At 44.1% G+C, this 17791-nt stretch overlaps 3 protein-coding genes and 1 long non-coding RNA gene across 13 annotated transcripts in view; 1 reads left to right on the top strand and 3 right to left on the bottom strand.

The window, feature by feature from the left end:
- The window catches only part of tead1a (TEA domain family member 1a), a 40559-nt gene extending 38808 nt beyond the window's left edge, over positions 1–1751 (bottom strand). The window contains exon 1 of one of the 2 annotated variants that reach the window (XM_035532224.1): positions 1630–1751. The gene's annotated coding sequence lies outside the window, so the exon portion shown is untranslated. Of the gene's footprint in view, positions 1–1069; positions 1160–1629 lie in introns of those variants that run through there. The other variant, XM_035532223.1, reaches the window with a different exon arrangement.
- On the top strand, positions 1528–3036 carry LOC113582483. Its single transcript, XR_003411168.2, has 2 exons — positions 1528–1616; positions 1746–3036. It is a non-coding gene; the product is annotated as an uncharacterized LOC113582483 (long non-coding RNA).
- A 2138-nt stretch (positions 3037–5174) lies between these two features.
- Positions 5175–14217, bottom strand: parvaa (parvin, alpha a). Of its 2 annotated transcripts, none has more exons than XM_027018252.2 (13): positions 13847–14197; positions 11620–11709; positions 11297–11367; positions 11114–11216; positions 10607–10747; positions 9528–9643; positions 9016–9074; positions 8257–8276; positions 8085–8146; positions 7907–7975; positions 7274–7375; positions 6193–6265; positions 5175–6023 (listed from the first exon to the last, which is right to left on the bottom strand). In XM_027018252.2, exons 1-13 carry the CDS (start codon positions 13980–13982, stop codon positions 5947–5949), a joined length of 1119 nt encoding a protein of 372 aa, XP_026874053.1. In that variant the 5' UTR covers positions 13983–14197; the 3' UTR covers positions 5175–5946. The 2 variants fall into 2 exon arrangements, with proteins under 2 accessions (XP_026874053.1, XP_035388072.1); XM_035532179.1 differs by having other exon boundaries at positions 5931–6023; positions 6131–6265; positions 13847–14217.
- A 1411-nt stretch (positions 14218–15628) lies between these two features.
- The window catches only part of mical2b (microtubule associated monooxygenase, calponin and LIM domain containing 2b), a 56354-nt gene continuing 54191 nt past the window's right edge, over positions 15629–17791 (bottom strand). For 4 of the 8 annotated variants that reach the window (XM_035532085.1, XM_035532086.1, XM_035532087.1 and 1 more), the window contains one exon: positions 15629–17312. In XM_035532085.1, the coding sequence (XP_035387978.1) occupies positions 17128–17312 (185 nt within the window). In that variant the 3' untranslated portion in view covers positions 15629–17127. The remainder of the gene's footprint in view (positions 17313–17791) is intronic. The other 4 variants (XM_035532091.1, XM_035532093.1, XM_035532089.1 and 1 more) reach the window with 2 other exon arrangements.

Genomic DNA, 17791 nt, shown 5'->3' with positions numbered 1-17791 from the left:
TATTAAAAAATTTACAACCAAGTGGTGTGAGCCACCAAAGAGTGGCATCTCCAATAATTTTATGACAATTATGAACAAAATAATGAAATATTGAAAATAATACTAAAGTGACTTTGCACCCCAATTGCAACTGACAATAAATATATATTACTAAAAAAGGTAGCAGCTATTTACAATTACACTTAGTTCGTGAACCTTTTTTCAACCTTCTATTAAAGGCACTTACAACTTGAAATGTAACTTAATATAGCGCTGCAGTTTTGATAACATCTTTCTTTTGTCTTATCTACATGAAACGAACAATGACAGACGTCAGAGGAACAGCAGAGTAATTTTGTTTAGAACCAACCAGTAATAAACAATAAATGACAAGACTGTCCCGTTATAACTCTGACATGGAAAAAGCCGTACACGATAACTACTTTTAACAGCATGTCATATTAGTAATACAGACAAATGGGAGAAAACGCTTTTATGGCAATCATCACAGGCAGTAATGGATCTACCATAATATATTTTATGAATTATAGTCGTTCACTTACGGTATGACATTACACAATATATTATAGTTAGCTAAGTGGTTAAAAGTTAAGGTCTAAAAATTCATGAGTGTTAGCGCCTAAAGAGAATTTCAGAATAAGACATCCCTGGGATATACACATGCCGCAAGCGTTAAGGCTGACGGAGCTTTCATAACAACACTGAAATTAATTATTAACAAGGGCCGGTGAACAAACCCTGGACTTTCCACTCGCCCAAGAAGCTCAAACCTTTCATACAAGAAAAGAAAGCTTAAAGCAGGGTAGCGACAGTATACAAGCGAGTCCAAACCATTAGCTAACCCATCTACTAGAGCGAGGGGCGCAAAGCTTTGCACATAGCTGGCTAACGGCCGCAAAAGTTGATTCCCTTCAACCGAGTTAACGTTAAATCATCGCTAGCGTTACATAACGTCGACCAGGACGGACACAAGCAGTAAACGTCTGAGTAACCATCGATTTTTTTTAAAAAGCGTAGATTAAATTCAAAAGCACGGGCAGTTATAAAGACAAAAAAACCCAGAACTTACAAGAAAGAAATCACTCCGTAGCTTTCGTCGAGGATGTAAGTTCGCTAACCGGCTATCCAGTGTGGCACGTCCCCGGCGAGAGGAAAACGTTACGACGGACTCCCAAAGTGATGTTGTGTCCACCGTTGAGGCGACTAGTAGGGACAGGGGACACATAAGCACTTGGTCAAACTTGCCGATTCAAAAGTTGAACAAAACCGGTGTCGCTGGTCAAAGCTTGTGCTCGTTTTGTACAACAAATCTACAAAGACGGGTGGAGAAGCGTAGTTAGCCAGCTAGCCGGCTAGCCAACCGGGCTAAGTTTATTTGTGAAAGACGCGCCTCGAGAGCTAGCTGGTGCGAGGAACCCCGCGCGAGCAAACACGGTCCAGAGAACGTCCGTTGGCCGTTAATCTGTCATCGTACGACAGCACACGGGTTAGAGAGATCCGCTTGACGGGATTAGTGGAAATCTGAACAAAACCGTGAAATTTACGTTTGTCTCCCATCACGTGAACAACCTGAGAACATCACAACAACCAAAACTTCTGGACATTGACAACTTGCGGTAGGCTACTTACCTCAAACACCATAAATTAATGTATGTGCTTTTGACCTGTTTACTCAAGCTTAGTGAATAGAAATGCAGCTAAAGCCGGTGACTATTGTTTGTTTGTTTGTTTTTTTTTACCCTCAGACAGTCTGGTTTGAAAAAGGCAAACAATCCGCGTATCTACAACGATGCGAAGTATGCGCGGAATGAGAGCAAGAATGAGATGAACGCGGAGCTGGAGTTCGCGTGGGGGCGGAGCTTCGATGTAGTCATCCTAAAACTCCTGGCCGGTGGGCGGGGCTTACAGTGCGGGATGACCTCACGAAGATGACTCGCGTTCATGGTCAAAGAAATTAGTCAAAAAACTGCGAAACCACAATCTAACGTCACGTTTTTCTTGTACTGCTATCACAGGACATGTGGAAACAAAACCCGACCCAGATTTTGTTTGTTTGTTTGTGTTTTCCCCTCATCCTCAATACAAAAGGCATTAACCTTAACGTCAATGGTATAACTGAATACATATAATTGCTATGATTGCTTTATGGTTAAGATTAGAATAACTGTCAGGGACGGGAATATGGAACTCCTAACACCAAAAGGACATAGGACACAGATGAAGAGGCTGTGTTGAACACCAAACTCTCAAAGAGATTTAATTAATAGTGTATCAGATGTGATAGAATAGGAATAGGAGAGTTTAAGGCTCTGATCGAAATTTATTAGGAATAATTGTTTGTTTATTTTGGGTGATTGTAGGATGTAATAGTTGTATTTGGAATTATGTTGTCAAATGTGTCAACTTTTTTTTTTTTTGACACGTTCCTACACCGGGAGTTCACAACAGGCCAATCAGCTGCCGAGCTAACTCGTTTTGCTTAGAGCAGGGACGAATCGTGAACACTGCGTTTGAACACAGCTGTTCAGCCCTCGCTTGCTTTAACCCTCGCAAAAGGGCGTGCATACCATGCGTGCCTTTCACAGCGCATAGAGTAACAAATCTTGTTTTCTCCATCCTGCTGTGGGTACGCGCACACGCACACACACGCGCAGTTTGCTCTGTGCAATAATCCTTCACTTTCCCATGTTATGTAATGAATACTTCTCAAGCAACAGTGGATTTACGGTTAATGGGAGATTTTGGTATCTTTTAAAAAGGGCAAATAGGATCTTTCATGAATGATTGCCCCCCTGTGGTCAGAGGGGTCCAAGGCTGATAGAGGATGATACAGCAAGCGCAACATTAAAATGCTTTCAAGTAACTGTCAATGGGGCCACCGAGAATCAGAAATTGGTTTTAGCCGAACATTGACTGATAAGGTTATATTGAAGCTTTTGTTTCCTGTAGTGCCTGAATTTACTTACATTTCATGTCATTCCATTAAAAATATTATTTGCATTAACTAATGCAATAAAAAAAATGTAAACGTCTAAACCCAAATTTCCCTTTTGAAATGAATATTAATAATATTATTAAAAAATACATACAAATCATGGTTATTATAATTAATTGTGTTAACAGGCCTGTTTTCTTCACTTACATTTGCATATACCCACCATCAACTCCACCAACCCTGCCTTGTGTATTTAACAACAGAATAAACCACGGGAGCAAAGAGTGATGCGAAAAGCCCCAGAAAAATCAATGATGGCTCCTTCACTGCTACTGTCGCGTAGGGGTGGAGGTGCGTAATTAAACAGTTGTGTAATTGGCTCTGAAGAGCGAGCAACAAAACGACTTTCCTCTAAAAACTCAGCCTGTGGCAAACAAAGGCTGTGGGAGCTGTCGACTGTTGCGCATGTTGCAGAGAGGCATGCGGGAGAAAAAGGAAAGCGAGAGAAAAGCTCGTCTTTATGCGCCCGTTTTCTTCCAAAATGCAATTATGCCGAGAAACGCGAAGGAAAACATCATTTCTATTCATGTGCGAGACTCAAAAATATGGAAACCATTAGGAAGTGTGAAGTAAACAAAAACCTAACTTGTGAGTCTGCGCCAGCCAAAGGCTGAATTCTTTAGGTATCTTGTGTTTGTAAAATCGAAAGGACTGCACTTCGCGGCTGGAGCGCGCACTGGCCAACCCATAATACAGCAGAGATTTTCCTTGTAAGCATCTTGAGTTCAGGCTGTGGAAGCTGCATTTGATGTTATGGATGAATTCCCCTTCATGCCCTTCAAACTCTTAAAATTCCGCCCCCAAACCAAAACACATACCCACACACCCAGCAGGTGGGAGGTTTGTGTGTCCATCTGACAGGCTGAGGAGCTCCTCAGAGAAGTGGTGATGCGAAAGGTCCCCCTCTCCACAGCTCTCCGGCTTGCACTCCCAAGCTCTGAAGACAACACTGGCTGTATAGACAGGGCTGACCGTGGTGTTGGGACAGGACAGTAAGGGGAAAATACAAATAACACCTAATAGAAAGGAAAGAAGCAAAGCAATGAGTGAAGCATTTTATTTTAGTGCCTAAATTTCAAAAAGGCGTTTAATATCCAAGCTCTACTGCTGAAAGCCAGAACATATAAAATGGTGCAAGTTATAACAAGCAACAGCATATTTCAAATATCCCTCAGAAGACATGCAGAAAGATGGTTACAGCATGGCTGATTCTGTTCTCTTTTCATGTTTCATTGTGTACTCAATTGTATCTGCACCGCACTGAGGAAAAGAACAAATTGAATCAAACCGGCAGATTTTGACAGTTTTCAGTGAAATGCAGATCCATCCTGTCTTGCAGAGAAAGCACGGTGCGTTTCAACAGAAAACGCAGACATTTCATGTCTGAAACACATCTTATTAGGATTTCATTACACACCGACTGCCAGTCAGTCACTGCGGAATGCTGTGTTTAAAGATAATTGTTAGATTTCATAATGCAGAATATAATGGCGGCTCAGATCACAAAATGATTAATAATTTTCTTCAATTGTACATGGCCACATGATTTAAAATTGAAATCTCCAACATTTTGGAAAGCTGCTTTAGGCAGAAGTACAGGAGCAAAGATAATTACACTTGCATAAGGAATAAAGGAAAAATTCCTTAATCAGTTCAATTACAACAACTTAAAAATTACCAAAAAAATATATCACCAATTCAATCACCAAATAACATTCGGTAATTTTCATGAATCCACCTATTTAGCAATTGCCCTGTTAAATAAGACTTACCTCACCCAGACCCGCTGAAAGTCAGGGGCCATGCAGGACAGGCCGAGCTGGATAAGGGTGACTGGGAAGTGCTGAGTTTCCTTGAATACACAATGGTAGCAGGTACAGGTGAAGTGTACTGTAGCCATTTACACCCATACTTAAAACAAACTAACTAACAAACAAACAACTGCACCAGCTCTGTAGAAGGAAAATCAAACTGGAAAACAGTGGAAGGACGGAGGCTGAAGGGAACTCCCAGTTTACTGAAGCCTTGTAGCACAAGCTGTGGGGCAGAGAACAGATGAGGAAGTGATTTCTACAAGGTGCAATATTTGCACTTGGACAAGAATCCCTCTACCTGCCCCCAACTCTTATAATAGGACTAAGGTGAGCAAACAAGGTTGAAATGAAAACAGGGTTATTGCTAGTGTTTAAATTGGTCTGTTTATTTGTATCATTTGAAATCTGTAAGCTGTATGCAGTAAACCAATTGTAAGGATGACCTCGAGAGCTTTAAGTCTAAACCCTGCCCCATTCATACCAATTCCAATATTAATCTGATTACTAACTGTTCACTTATCAGCCATCAAAAATCCAGTCATAAGCCCGTTCATTAAGAATGCACCCAGGCTTTGTGTTGTATATTTACAAAGCTTTCTTACATTTTTGTGCTGTTGTTCACAAATCTAAAAATCAGGGACAATATTTTTGTTCCAGAAAAAAAAAAAAAAAAAAAAGGGAAAAAAACCCACACGTACGATCATTTTAACCACAAGCACAGCATGGAATGGGGGGGACATCTTTATCATACAGTAATAAACAACAGTTTTGTCTTAAGAGTGTTTAAACATTTTTTAAAGTTCAGTCACTTCAAAAAGGAAAAGAAAGCCAGTTCCTGCCACAGTCGGACAATAGTGAAAGCTATATTGCTGCTACATCCACACGTTCTAACAAATCAAGCTTTTATGTGGACTGTGTTCTCATAGCTATCAGATAGCCCTAAGCACACAAACAAACACTCACACACATGCATGCAAACACCTACACAGGCACAGCACAGTAAAGTGGTTTTCTGAAACAATCAACCAACACAAACCCCCCCCAGCACTCTGCTTTTTGGCCCCACAGTGGTCACGAAGGCAAAGGTTTGGGAAAGTGGTCAGTGGTCTCCAAGTGTGTCCGTCCCACAAGACGTCTTCACTCCACATGCCTATATTTGGTGAAGAGGTTGTACAAAACGCGGAGTGTCGATTTCAGGTCACAATTCACGATATCTGAAAGGAGAAAACCATGACTTAAATTATGAAGGTTTGGAATTCTGAAGGGATACTGATATTCTTTAACACACGTTTACTTTATGCTGTGTCAATGAGTGACACACCCACACACGGAAGAGAAGACATATGTAAATGATCTGAATCCCAGAGCTGTGGCTGTGTTCACCTTCAGGCCGGGGCTTCGGTCTCTCCAGGCCACCGTCCTGCATCAGCTCAAATGCGTAAGACACATTATGCACCTGCAGGAGAGACAGACACAAGACAAAGCCTCCTCACTAGAGAAAGAGACAGAGACAGAGAGACACACACACACACACACACACACACACACACACACACACACACACACGACAAAGCCTCCTCACGAGAGAGATGAGACGAGACAAAGTCTCCTCACAAGAGCCATTAGGTATAAATGGTAGCCAACAGCTTAACACACCTGAAGACATCTTTTAATCATTACTGTTTGTTTATAATGTTAAAAGACATTAAAAACAACTTTAAGAGACAAAATACCTTGGTGGTACATCACAAGTATACAGGCAGACTGTCATTGCCATGAACAGTTTGCGTAAGCTGTTCTCTAGGGCCGACAGTCTGTACTAACTCACTTAGAAAATACACCCATAAGCCAGGTGTACCTAATAAAGTGGACAGAGCATTGTAATGTATAAGCAGGGTGGGGAGTGTATATTCAGGATGGTGTGTGTGCATGTGTGTATGTGTGTGTTTGTATGTGTGCATTGTATATGCTACACACACACGCACTCTGATTTGCGTTCTCTTTTCCTGACCCCTCACTCTGCAGCTGAATGCTAATCTCCATGTCACTTTTCCATTTCCTGGGCAGTGGCTGAGTCCAGCTGTACCCGGCTGCTACGTGCCCATTTGGCCGGGCGCACTGGAGTTCACCCAGGCAGGCGGTCCTTCTGCTGGGCTCGCTGACAGCGCCATCGCCCCTCAGAGATCCTCAGCACTTCGTATCAGAACGCTTCAGGATACACAATCAGCACCAGCCCATTCACACAGCGCTCATGCGCAACCGGCTCTAGACTGGCCAGCTTGCATTTCCTTCTTCACCTGGGTGTGCAGGGCAGTTCGTTCCTTAGACCTCTGATCCAGAGCAGTCTGTGCAACCCTGGCTAGGCGTGGACATGAGGCCAGCACCAAGCTGCCCGCGCACTCCACACGAAGACCAGGCCGGTGCGTTCATCACCGGCTGCGTGTAGTCGACTGCAAATTCGTACCTTTTGTTCGAAGTTTTCAGGTGTGAGAAAGAAATTGTACAGGGTGATGAAATAGCCCTCCAGAAGTCCCATCAGTAGTACCAGGTACACTCCATCTGCAAACTACACACACAGCTGTTACAGCACCAAGAGTGCACAGAACATTAGTAATGGTGTTTTTAAATCGGACAGAACGCCTACTTGTTTTAGTTTATTACTTTTTTTTTGGTTTGCAGTATTCTTTATGTAATACAACGTTATGCTTCATTATGTAAGCTTTGTGTTAAGTTTTTTGTACACAACGCTTGGAAAGTGATCAGTGCTATCTAGCTATTCCCCTACTCCAGCAGGGGTGGCTAACGCCACGTGCTGCTGACCTACACGCAGCCTCACCACACTGGTGATGATCTGGAGTTGATTAGCATAATGTCTCGGGCTAGGCAATAAGGATGGAAAAAAAAAAAAAAAAAAAAATTAAAAAAAAACACACGTTAATTGCTGGCCAAAACACCGCTGGCCCTGTGGAAACCACAGCGTGACACTTCTTGAATATTTAGTTGTACAACAGATGTCTAGTTTGTGTGTTCTACAAACGTCTCTATAGAAGGACTCTCTTAGGGTTCAGGATCACACGTCCCTAGCACGAGTCCATACCTGGGTGTCCAGTTCGGCCACCTCCAGGTTCAGCTTGTTCAAGTGCTTGTTGACAAAGGTGATGAGAGTCTGTGCAGAGACAAAAACATTCACCTCTGCTCTTAGATTCTTTTTGTCATATCACTGATATCAGTTTTCAGGTCACGGACCAGGAGAAAACGTGGTGTGCATGGCTTACCTTCTTCACAACACTCAGCTTGTCAGGCGCATGGTCGAATAACGTGTCAAACGCATCACGCTCTACCAAGAGAAATCACCATTTTTGAAAACAAGAAACTAAATAAAACACTACTAGCTGGAAATCATTAGACACTTCTAGAATGTAATTAGTAAGTCTTCCCAACACTCACCATGCCTGCCAGACAAAGCCCTGCGGACGAAGCACAAGAAAGGAATCAGCTCACTCCAAACACGTGGTCATTAGACATAGAGAGTGAAAGGTAGATCACTTCAGCCAGCTGGCTGGAGACACACACACATACACGCGTACGTATGCACGCACGCACTCCCCAGCTGCTTTGGGAACTTCGAGATCCCAAGACCATCAGCTATTTCCATGATTAGGACAAAAAGTGTCAATTTGATCATTTTATTTCACTACACAATCAAAGTCCTCTGGCTACAGTCGACAAATCGGGGAACCGAATGTTCTCTTCGCCACACACGCCACTGCACAGGCCAAGCCGGTTTCAAAGAAGCACTGCAGCTCGTCAGACGTCTCAGAGGGACGGGGACGTCCGGCAGGTTTGAGACCCCAGCGCACTCCCATGGCTGAGGGGACTGCTCAACATTCATCCGGCTACATTTGAATTTATTCACAATGAAAACTTATAATCTTTTGTTTGCCAAACTATAAAAACCACAGCCATGGTGACTATTGTTATACAATTAATGGTGTGACATGAGAAAGTGTGTATGGGGAGAAAAAGAACAAAGACTTAACCCAACGGACATCCTTTAGGTTTTATCCATAGTATTGATTAGAGTGATTATTGATACGTTGCCCCACAATGCAGCATGAGGGCTGCAGATAGCACTTAGTCTACAGAAACAAAGACCAGTGCCATTCCACAAACACACACAACGGAACACACGAGAGGGAGACTGACTCGGTATTCCCGGTGATCTCCTCCTGGATCTGCCGTGTCTGCAGCAGTCCCTCACGTTTCTGGCAGGACATGGAAAATGACGTTAATGCAGTTTATGACCAGAGCACAAAGTGCCACCTCATAAATGCTCCGTCTCACACGCACGCACACACACACACACACACACTGACACACACGTGCGCACACACGCGCGCGCACACACACGCGCACACGTGCACACACGCGCACACACACGCACACACACGCACACACACGCACACGTGCACACACACGGACACAAACAAAGAACACAAAATGTTAAGCAGTGTTTGAGGTTGTGGTGTGCTAACCAATAAGACATTGTAAGCGCCGATAAATCACCTCTCTTTTAGCTCTCTGACAAGTAATTTTAGGAAAACAGCCACACTGACACACTGATCATCAACATGAAAATAAAAAATTAACACTGGTGCTTTTTCCTTCAAAAAGGGAAATGCCCCGCATGTCCCCATGGTGACTGCAGATGCACGTACCTGAACCACCACCACCTGAATGGACACGTGCTCAGGCAGGCGCAACGGAGCTCGGAAGTGCTGAGAAAGTGCCACCAACAGGTGAAGGGTGGCCACTACGCTCTTAGCATGGACCGCTAGCACAGTACCACAGAAAGACATCTAGAGTTAAGAGACTGATTAGATGTTGGACAGACTGACTGATTACATGTGTTGGACAATTTAATGAAAGGCTTACAAATATTGACAAAGCGATTTATTTCCCCTCATAGCTCAGAGTGGAAAATGCTGAACTGGAGAATTCCTGCTATACCTGAATTCTTTTTGATCTTAGACAAAACAATTAAGCGTGCTACACTACAGCTACGGTCTTTTACAACACCCGAGTGCTAAGTCCTGGCATGATTTTCTTTAGCACAGTTAGAAGCTTCCAGGCATATGCTGCACACACCAGCTGCCAACATAAAGTCATTAATTAGTGGCAAATAGGAAGTGTGTGGTTTTGTTACTGCGGCCCATCCAACTGTTTTAGAATAGGCTCCTTTCAGAAGGTAATACTAATGAGGCATAATTAAACAGGGAAACACTGGCACTCAGAAGCCTCTGTACATGCACTACATTAAGGTGCCTGGGATTACTGATGCGCTGGGATTATTGATACGCCTCCATATAATACAAAATCAATAGAGTTGTTAAACTGCTCTGACTCCTAAAAATGTATACCACAGACTTTCACTTTGCTTCAGCTAACTGAAAGTGCTAAATCCCAACAGAGCAGATGGCTACATCAACTTTACCTGCTTCTCTAGGCTTTAAAACGCAGTGCTAAACCTTTACCCAATTCTCTAGGCTTTAATAGGCAGTGCTAAACCTTTATCTGCTTCTCTAGGCGTTAATAGGCAATGCTAAAACACAAGACAAAGCTTTCAGACTTTCTGCAACCTTGCGGCAGTTTTGTTCACAGCTGCCATCTTGCAAAAACATGTAAGGAATGTTTGCGTAACGAAGGTCAGAAAACAAATCTTCCCTCCCTCCCTCCCTCCCTCTGTCTCTTCCTCGCTTTCTCTGTCAAGGGCGGGCTGAAGTTTGGAGAGGCTTACAGTCGACGTTCCACTTGGCATTCCTGGGCGAGACCCTGAGGGCCTCGTTGATGCGCTCCAGAACAGTCTGGAGCTTCTGCTTCTGAGCAATCTCAGACTGCGTCACCTCGGCAACGTTCAACTTCTCGCCCTCCAGCTTCTCTGGAGTGGCAGTGTACATTGAGGAAGGACAAGCAGGACCAAAAAAAAAGAGGACACGGGGCAAAAAGGACAATAGATCAACAAAAGACAGCAATAGGGAACGGGTGACAGGACAAGAGAACAATAAGACAAAAAGGACATGCGGCACAGTACGAGGAAAATGACGCAGGGGAAATTTAAGAAGAACATGAATGATGGAGTTTGGAATTGTGTTACGTCAGTCATATTTGAGTTGTTGTGGGACTACATGAGGTCTGTCATAGTTGAGCTCTTTAAATTTACAAACAGATGAAAATTAACCAATGGCCAGGGCCTGGCTATGGGAGGAGCTGTTGAATAGGAAGCAAATGAGAAGCCAACTCTCACCAAAGAGCTTCTGCAGGACCTGGCCATCGTACAGATCCTCTGCCAGGTCCTTCACGATGATCCTCTCACCCACCAGCACGTCGTTGACCCAGTCAATCAGCACCTGGTTGAGACAGCAAACATCAACCCACGTTCCGCCACTCCGTGAGCATCGGTCCACGTGGCGTGGTTTCTCCTCCCGACCTTGATAAGCTCCTGAAGCTTGCGATCGTTCTTCGAGTTGGGGTCCACCATGGTGCGCACCTCGTTTTCCTCTGTTGGAGAAGGAAGACGGTGATGTCGGACGGCGCGGTAAAACAAGGGCCGTCGCCCGCAGCCCTGGGGGAGCTCGGGCAGTCCCTCCTCCGGCACGCCAGACCCAGATCACGGAGGGCTCCGTCATCACCCGCTGGGCTGAACCCGGTGTGCTGGAGCGGGAATGTCCGACCCAGGAAAACACGTGGGATCTAAAGCACGGGGCTGGGATGGACAGTGGTAGAGGGAGGGTGTGTGTGAGGCTGCTGTACCCAGCATGGTGTCTTCTGGATGGAGCTCGTATGGAGTAGGGCTCAGAGGCAGGTTTATGGCATTCATGCCCTCCTCCTGCAGCTCTGACACTGCGGGACACCAGACGAGACACGGCGCAGGACATGGCCCAAAGAAGCAGAAAGATACTATTAATACAACATTTTAACCATTACCTTCATAAAAAGTTGGCGTTGCGCTCATAGATAAGGTTCTTACCTAGATGCCCCCCCCACCCCTCCCCAAAAGCCCACAAGACAAAGAATGCTCTCTATGAAGAAGAAAAACAAAAGCACACAACTCTGTCTAGAGCCTGTGCACATCACATTAAAACGGCAGCCATCATTCAGACCACTCAAACTCAACACATAAAAAGTTGCAGTTAGTTAAACAATCCAGCAATAATAATTTCACAGCAGTGCCTCCCCTCCCCTCCCCTCCCCCACGCCACGCCAGATCATCAATAATGCGAGTGAAAGCTGCGAGTGTTTCACCCCTGCCACTACCCAGCATGCACTACTGCTATATCCAGCGATGCCTTCGTCTGAGAGGATATCCTGTGCGGGATGGAGAAGCACCGCCTGCCGAGGACGACGTTCTAGCAATCAACACCCTCTCGAGTCTCCCGTCTCTCCCCCACAGCTGCTCCTACGATGCCGCACCAGGAGAAGAAGGTGCAAAACAATCTGGCGGCTCGACAGAAGCCCGCGCAGCTCACTGGTGTGCGCCGGCTTACCACGGCAGCCGGATCTCAGAGCGCTGGAAAGTGGCGGACACGAACGTACTCAACTTCTCGTTGGATGATGAGGACACGCGAAGAATAAAGCAATGTCGGGATGAAGGACGATGTACAATGGGGTTTTAATACCCGTATGGATGGTTGTTTGCAGCGGTGCATCCTGGAGCTAGTGAACTAAGCTTTTTTTGGATGATACAGTTGTGCACAGCAGAGTGGAATCGAAGTGAATGATGTGGTCAAAACAGGTCCTACCTGGACAGAACAGCCCACATCCCATTCCACCCTCTCCACTCACTCACCCCCAACTCACTGTCCTTCAGACACACACACACACACACACACACACACACTCTCCGTCTACTCACTGTCCTTCAGAGACACACACACACACACACACTCTCCGTCTACTCACTGTCCTTCAGAAACACTCCATCTCTCTGTCACCAAAAACACGCACACCCCCACCCCTGATCTGGGTCTTGCTCATAAAACTAACTCGTGTCAGGCTGTTCATTAGATTTACAGTCCCTGGTGGACGCTAGCAAATGAAGACTGAGGCGCAACACACCCTCTCATCACCATTCCTTTCACGCGCACGGGGTTTAAGAGACTGTGGCAATTACTAAGACAAGGCAATCAGAAGTGCGAACGTTTATTCTTACATGCAGATATTGGTGATATTTCTCCATGTACGTATTCCCTCATTTTCTTTTATTCTGTATTTTAGAGCTTTCGCTCCAGAGCGTGTGGTTGCGTAAAATCCACCAATATTTCACGAGCGCTACAAGGATCGCGTGTCGTGTGCTTTGCGCTCCCGCGCGTTCACGCCTGCACCTCTCCAGGCACGCGCAGCCAACATACCATATATGGTTACGACGTGTCCCGCAACTCCCTCGAGCGAGCATGTAGAAGACTTTATCACGGCCAAGAACTTTAAAGGGACTATTTAAACAAACAAACAAACAAACAAACAAACACGCGATGTCACCGAAATGGTCTAAACTCGCTGTCTGTACTGCCCCGGGACATGCAAGTGAGAGCCGAGCGCCCGAGGGACTACTGGAGGCGACCTGGGAGTGGCGGCGTATTTCTCAGTACCGACTAAGGATGCCTGCAGGAGATCTTTACAGAGTGATTCAACAGCGCAACTGTTGTCAGCGACAAAGAGACATTTCACAAAACTGTCAGTTCTGCTATCCAATGCCAATCAAACGTTAATATTTATTATTAGCGGTGTGTTAAACATAACTGTTGGTTTTCGGGGTGCCCCATAACGTCATTGCAGAAATGGCATTTAGACAAAAATGATCTTTACACGTTAATTTCGTCTTTGCCCCAAGATGTCCCGAAAGCGTAGGAAAGGAAACGCACTCGTGAGAGGTGTGCTGTGGACGCCCAGCGCGAAAAAAAAGCGCTAAGGTCCAGTAGCGCCTGAGGTTTTGGCTACACTAATGTAGCTGTTATGTCAGACTGGTCACGTTTGCTTATACCTTCTTTCGCCCTTTTCCTTCTCACCAAAGTTCCACCAAGTTTCCCGAGGAACGAGTCGTCTTTTTTCCTTGAGGACGGCGACATCGGAGTAGGCGACTTGGGAGAGGACGGGGATTTCTGCGGAGAAGACGCCATCACGAATATGTCTTTACAACAAGGCAAGCGGACAATTTGGCAAAATATATATTTCTTTTTTCTCGCTGACCGATCGAGAGATAAAATAGAAAAAAAAAAACACTGAAACGGAAACGGAATTCGAGAGATTAGCCCCGCCCCTAGATACGAATTTCCCGTGCGTTACCCGGTGGCTTCGCCTTCATTCCCAACACGGCGATATCTCCGCAGAGACCGGTCACTGCTGCTGGAGTGCAGCCTTGCGCATCTCAAGATCTAATAAACCAACCGAACCGCACGTCTCCATGTTGCTGCCTTTGCGATTAACAGAAGCCACAAATTGACGGCGCGATCTGAATATAAATGACATGCAAGGCAGGTTTATGTGGGCATATTTCACACACGACAATTGGTGGCGTTTTACTCATTATTTAAATAAAACTAATTGTAATTCCAAATGTATAAAAAGTTGAGTCTAAATACATAAAAGTTACACATACAACATATATAAATGTTATGAAATCAAAAATAAACGATACAGACTAAAGGCAATCTTAAACCTCGATGAAAGATGAACCGGACACAAGTTTTCAGTCTCGGATTTAAAAATGTGTAAATTCGGGGAGCTAGAAATTCAGTATCAGATCAAATGGAGAGAAAATAAATCAAAGTAGCCAAATGCTGCTTCTGCGTGTTCAGTGTTTGTTAGTGTGGACGCAAAAAATAACCACACCGAATATATTTTCCCGCTAACTAAACCACGTCATTGCAACAGTGAAATACTTAAAAAAAATCACACCGCAACGCTAACAATGACAACACGGGAATATCGAAAATGAAGGAAGACAGGAAAAAGTCACGCATTGCACCGTTACACACATTTCCGTTTCTGGACATTTAGAATGAGGAAAATTTCTCCATTTATTTATAAACTAGGGAACCAAAAGGACACGACTGTACCAAATCCACACATGCACACAAATAAACAAGTATTGCTTAACTAAACTAAGTTTGCGGGGAGGCCCACGCCATTCTGGGAGCCGTGCGGATAACACATTTATTGTTAAGTTTTTAGTGATTTAAGAGTCCTGCTCGGATTATATTGCTTGATTATATCAAGTACGAGCCCCTGACCATAAAACCATTTAGCAGTTTATGAGTATGAGAACCTTGTTGCCAATGCTGTAAGTGTAAAGGTTTAGGAAACAGACTGTGTACCATTATTTTGTTTGTAGTGAGTACTTTGGCAGCTGAACTTGTTTGACTGTCGTTTTAGGAAGACTGGGTAAGCAGAGAATTACAGCAGTAATCGACCCTGCTAGAAATAAATAAATGCAAGTTTCTTAAGGTTCTTGCTTTTACAAGAACTCTTAATCGTGTTAATGTTTGAGAAGACAAAGAGCGGATTTAGTGACATGACTTCCGAAACTGAGATGAGAGAACATTAGAACACACAGAGCTAATGATATGAGGGCTCTAGAGTCAAAAGTCAAAATAGGCTGAAAGTGTTCATAGTTTTTGTGCTCTAGTTTTTGTACCCAAATAAAACAAACGACATGACACCTTAATTCGGCCGTGGGCTGCTCAGGCACACCGGGTTGTACTGACAGTGAGTCCACTGAACCACAGTCATTGGGTAGGAGACCCAAATCAATTATCTGCATGTGGGCAAGACATATTCCACAGTACTGTAGGTTTGGCCAGGGGAAGCATAAACAAACTGACAAGAGACATTATTCAAGTTTAAAAATGTAATTGAAAAATCTAGAAATTGAATACAAGCACATAAAAATTATACAAAAAGGTATAAAGTTTATAAAAACCAAGTAAACAATAAGATATGTTTAAAGATATGTTTCCATAATTAAAAACATGTTTTACAAAGTTGGTTGGCAGAGTTGAGACTGTAGGTAAGATTCGAAGTGCCATTTGAGTTAACATTTCATAATAGCACTGAACTGTAAAATATTAACCATGTGATTTCTACACTGGGAGGTGATGGACACTGCTGACGGTGGACGTACCAGTAGCCCATCTGACAATGGATTTTAGCATTAAAAAAACATGCAAACTCATTGTCATTCAGATGGTGCCATTTCAGGTTGGGGTGGGGGCATACTCAGAGTTAAAGTCACCCAGCAGAGCATCGACAGCTTCAGATGGTTTACATGGTAATGTCAACATTTTGTCCATGAAAAGTGTGTCCATATTTAAACCTCTTCTTAAAGCAACAAACAAAATATACAGCTAAAACTCATTCTTAAGCAATGGTTCTTTATTTAATCAAACTATGCAACATTTGGCTGTATCTTATCGTAATTTGAGTACACAGTTCATAACATTGCTTCAGTGGTGCATAAACAGATTTTTTTGTAGTGACAAAATTGTAATGATGAATCCTAAAAAAAAAAAAAAGTCAGTAGCCTAGATGATGAGACCTGTGAAACGTATGAACTTTGGTCAATAACAGAACAATGTCGATGTTACAACTGAGCAAACACTGAACATGTACAATCATTACGTTATACATTCAGGGGACAGAACACCACACACACAAACCATTCAGCCTAGAACATTCAGAGCATTACATACTGTATTATTGCACCCATGTGGAAGTCAAAAAAACAAGAAGTGTTAAAGTGTTCATAGTGTTTAGGTTAGTGCTTATAAGGGCCTAAACCCTCTTCTCTCTTAAAAGTGTTTAAATAAATAGAAGCCATCATGTACAAGTACAGTTTATAGTCAGGGATTTTCTACTGATAATCTCATTAAACACCAGACACAGCAGGATGAAGGCAGTGTTTCTCAGTGTTTGAACAGTTTGTCAGAAAGAAGTCCATTGACATCCAAGTCCAAGTGACATTCTTTAGCTGCAAGTCAGCATGTGAAGGAGTTTGTTTCAGTGCTTTACTCAGTATAAAAGGAAGGCTCGTACAGCAGGTGAACGCAACCCGTCCTACGGCGAGTCTTCACACTGCGGTTCAGGTAAGTGAAGGTCTAGGATTTGGTTTAGTGATTAGGATTAGCGCACACTTATAATGAATTATGAGCATATGCCTAGGTTGTATGTATGAAATGTCTCAGGATCTTTTTTTAATTTATGGATGGATTCATAAACACAGGCCCTGGTTCTTGAAGCCATTCGGTGCCAGTGCAGGCTGCTCCCTCAGGCCCAGTGAAACTGGTAACCCTTGGAGAGGATGAGGCTCTCCAGGTCGCGGTCCTCGGCTCGCTCCTGCAGTCGCTGCTCCTCCAGGAGACCCACCAGCTGATCCCTCTCTTCCACCACCTTCATCACCTCCACCAGCAGGGCCTGCTCCTCCACCAGCTCTCCTGCACTCTTCTCGCAGTCTAGATTAAGAGGCACACCATGCAAAGCGTGGACCATGTCACACACCATTCTAATAGCACTAGTTTTACACATACATCTGCAAATGCATGCTGACGGTGGCCCCTAATACCCCAAACCAACTTTCACCAAAAACATGAACATTTCAATGCTGGGTCATGAACATAAAAATGCTCAGAATTCTAAAGTCTGCACAACGACGGCACATAGGCGTGTCCCACCAGCCCAGTGCGTCGGTGTAATAGGGTTTGTTGGAAAACTGAAAGCCGATGCGTGATTGGCTGAATGCACTCTACAAATTTCCCTTTAGAACAATCATGGAGCTGCCATGTGCCATATATGATCTACTGGTAAGAAGGAGCATTAAGAGTTCTGCAGGCTTCTGGGTGCCTGGGTGTCTCACCATAGAGCAGGACATACCCGAGAGCTTTGAGGACCTTTACATGTTCCCGTAAATGCTGCACCATGGCTGTGGTGCCTC

This window comes from Electrophorus electricus, chromosome 12 (genome assembly GCF_013358815.1).
Source record: "Electrophorus electricus isolate fEleEle1 chromosome 12, fEleEle1.pri, whole genome shotgun sequence".
Lineage (NCBI taxonomy): Eukaryota > Metazoa > Chordata > Actinopteri > Gymnotiformes > Gymnotidae > Electrophorus > Electrophorus electricus.
Note: the sequence above shows the minus strand (reverse complement) of the source record. Positions and strands in the feature narration are given on the sequence as shown.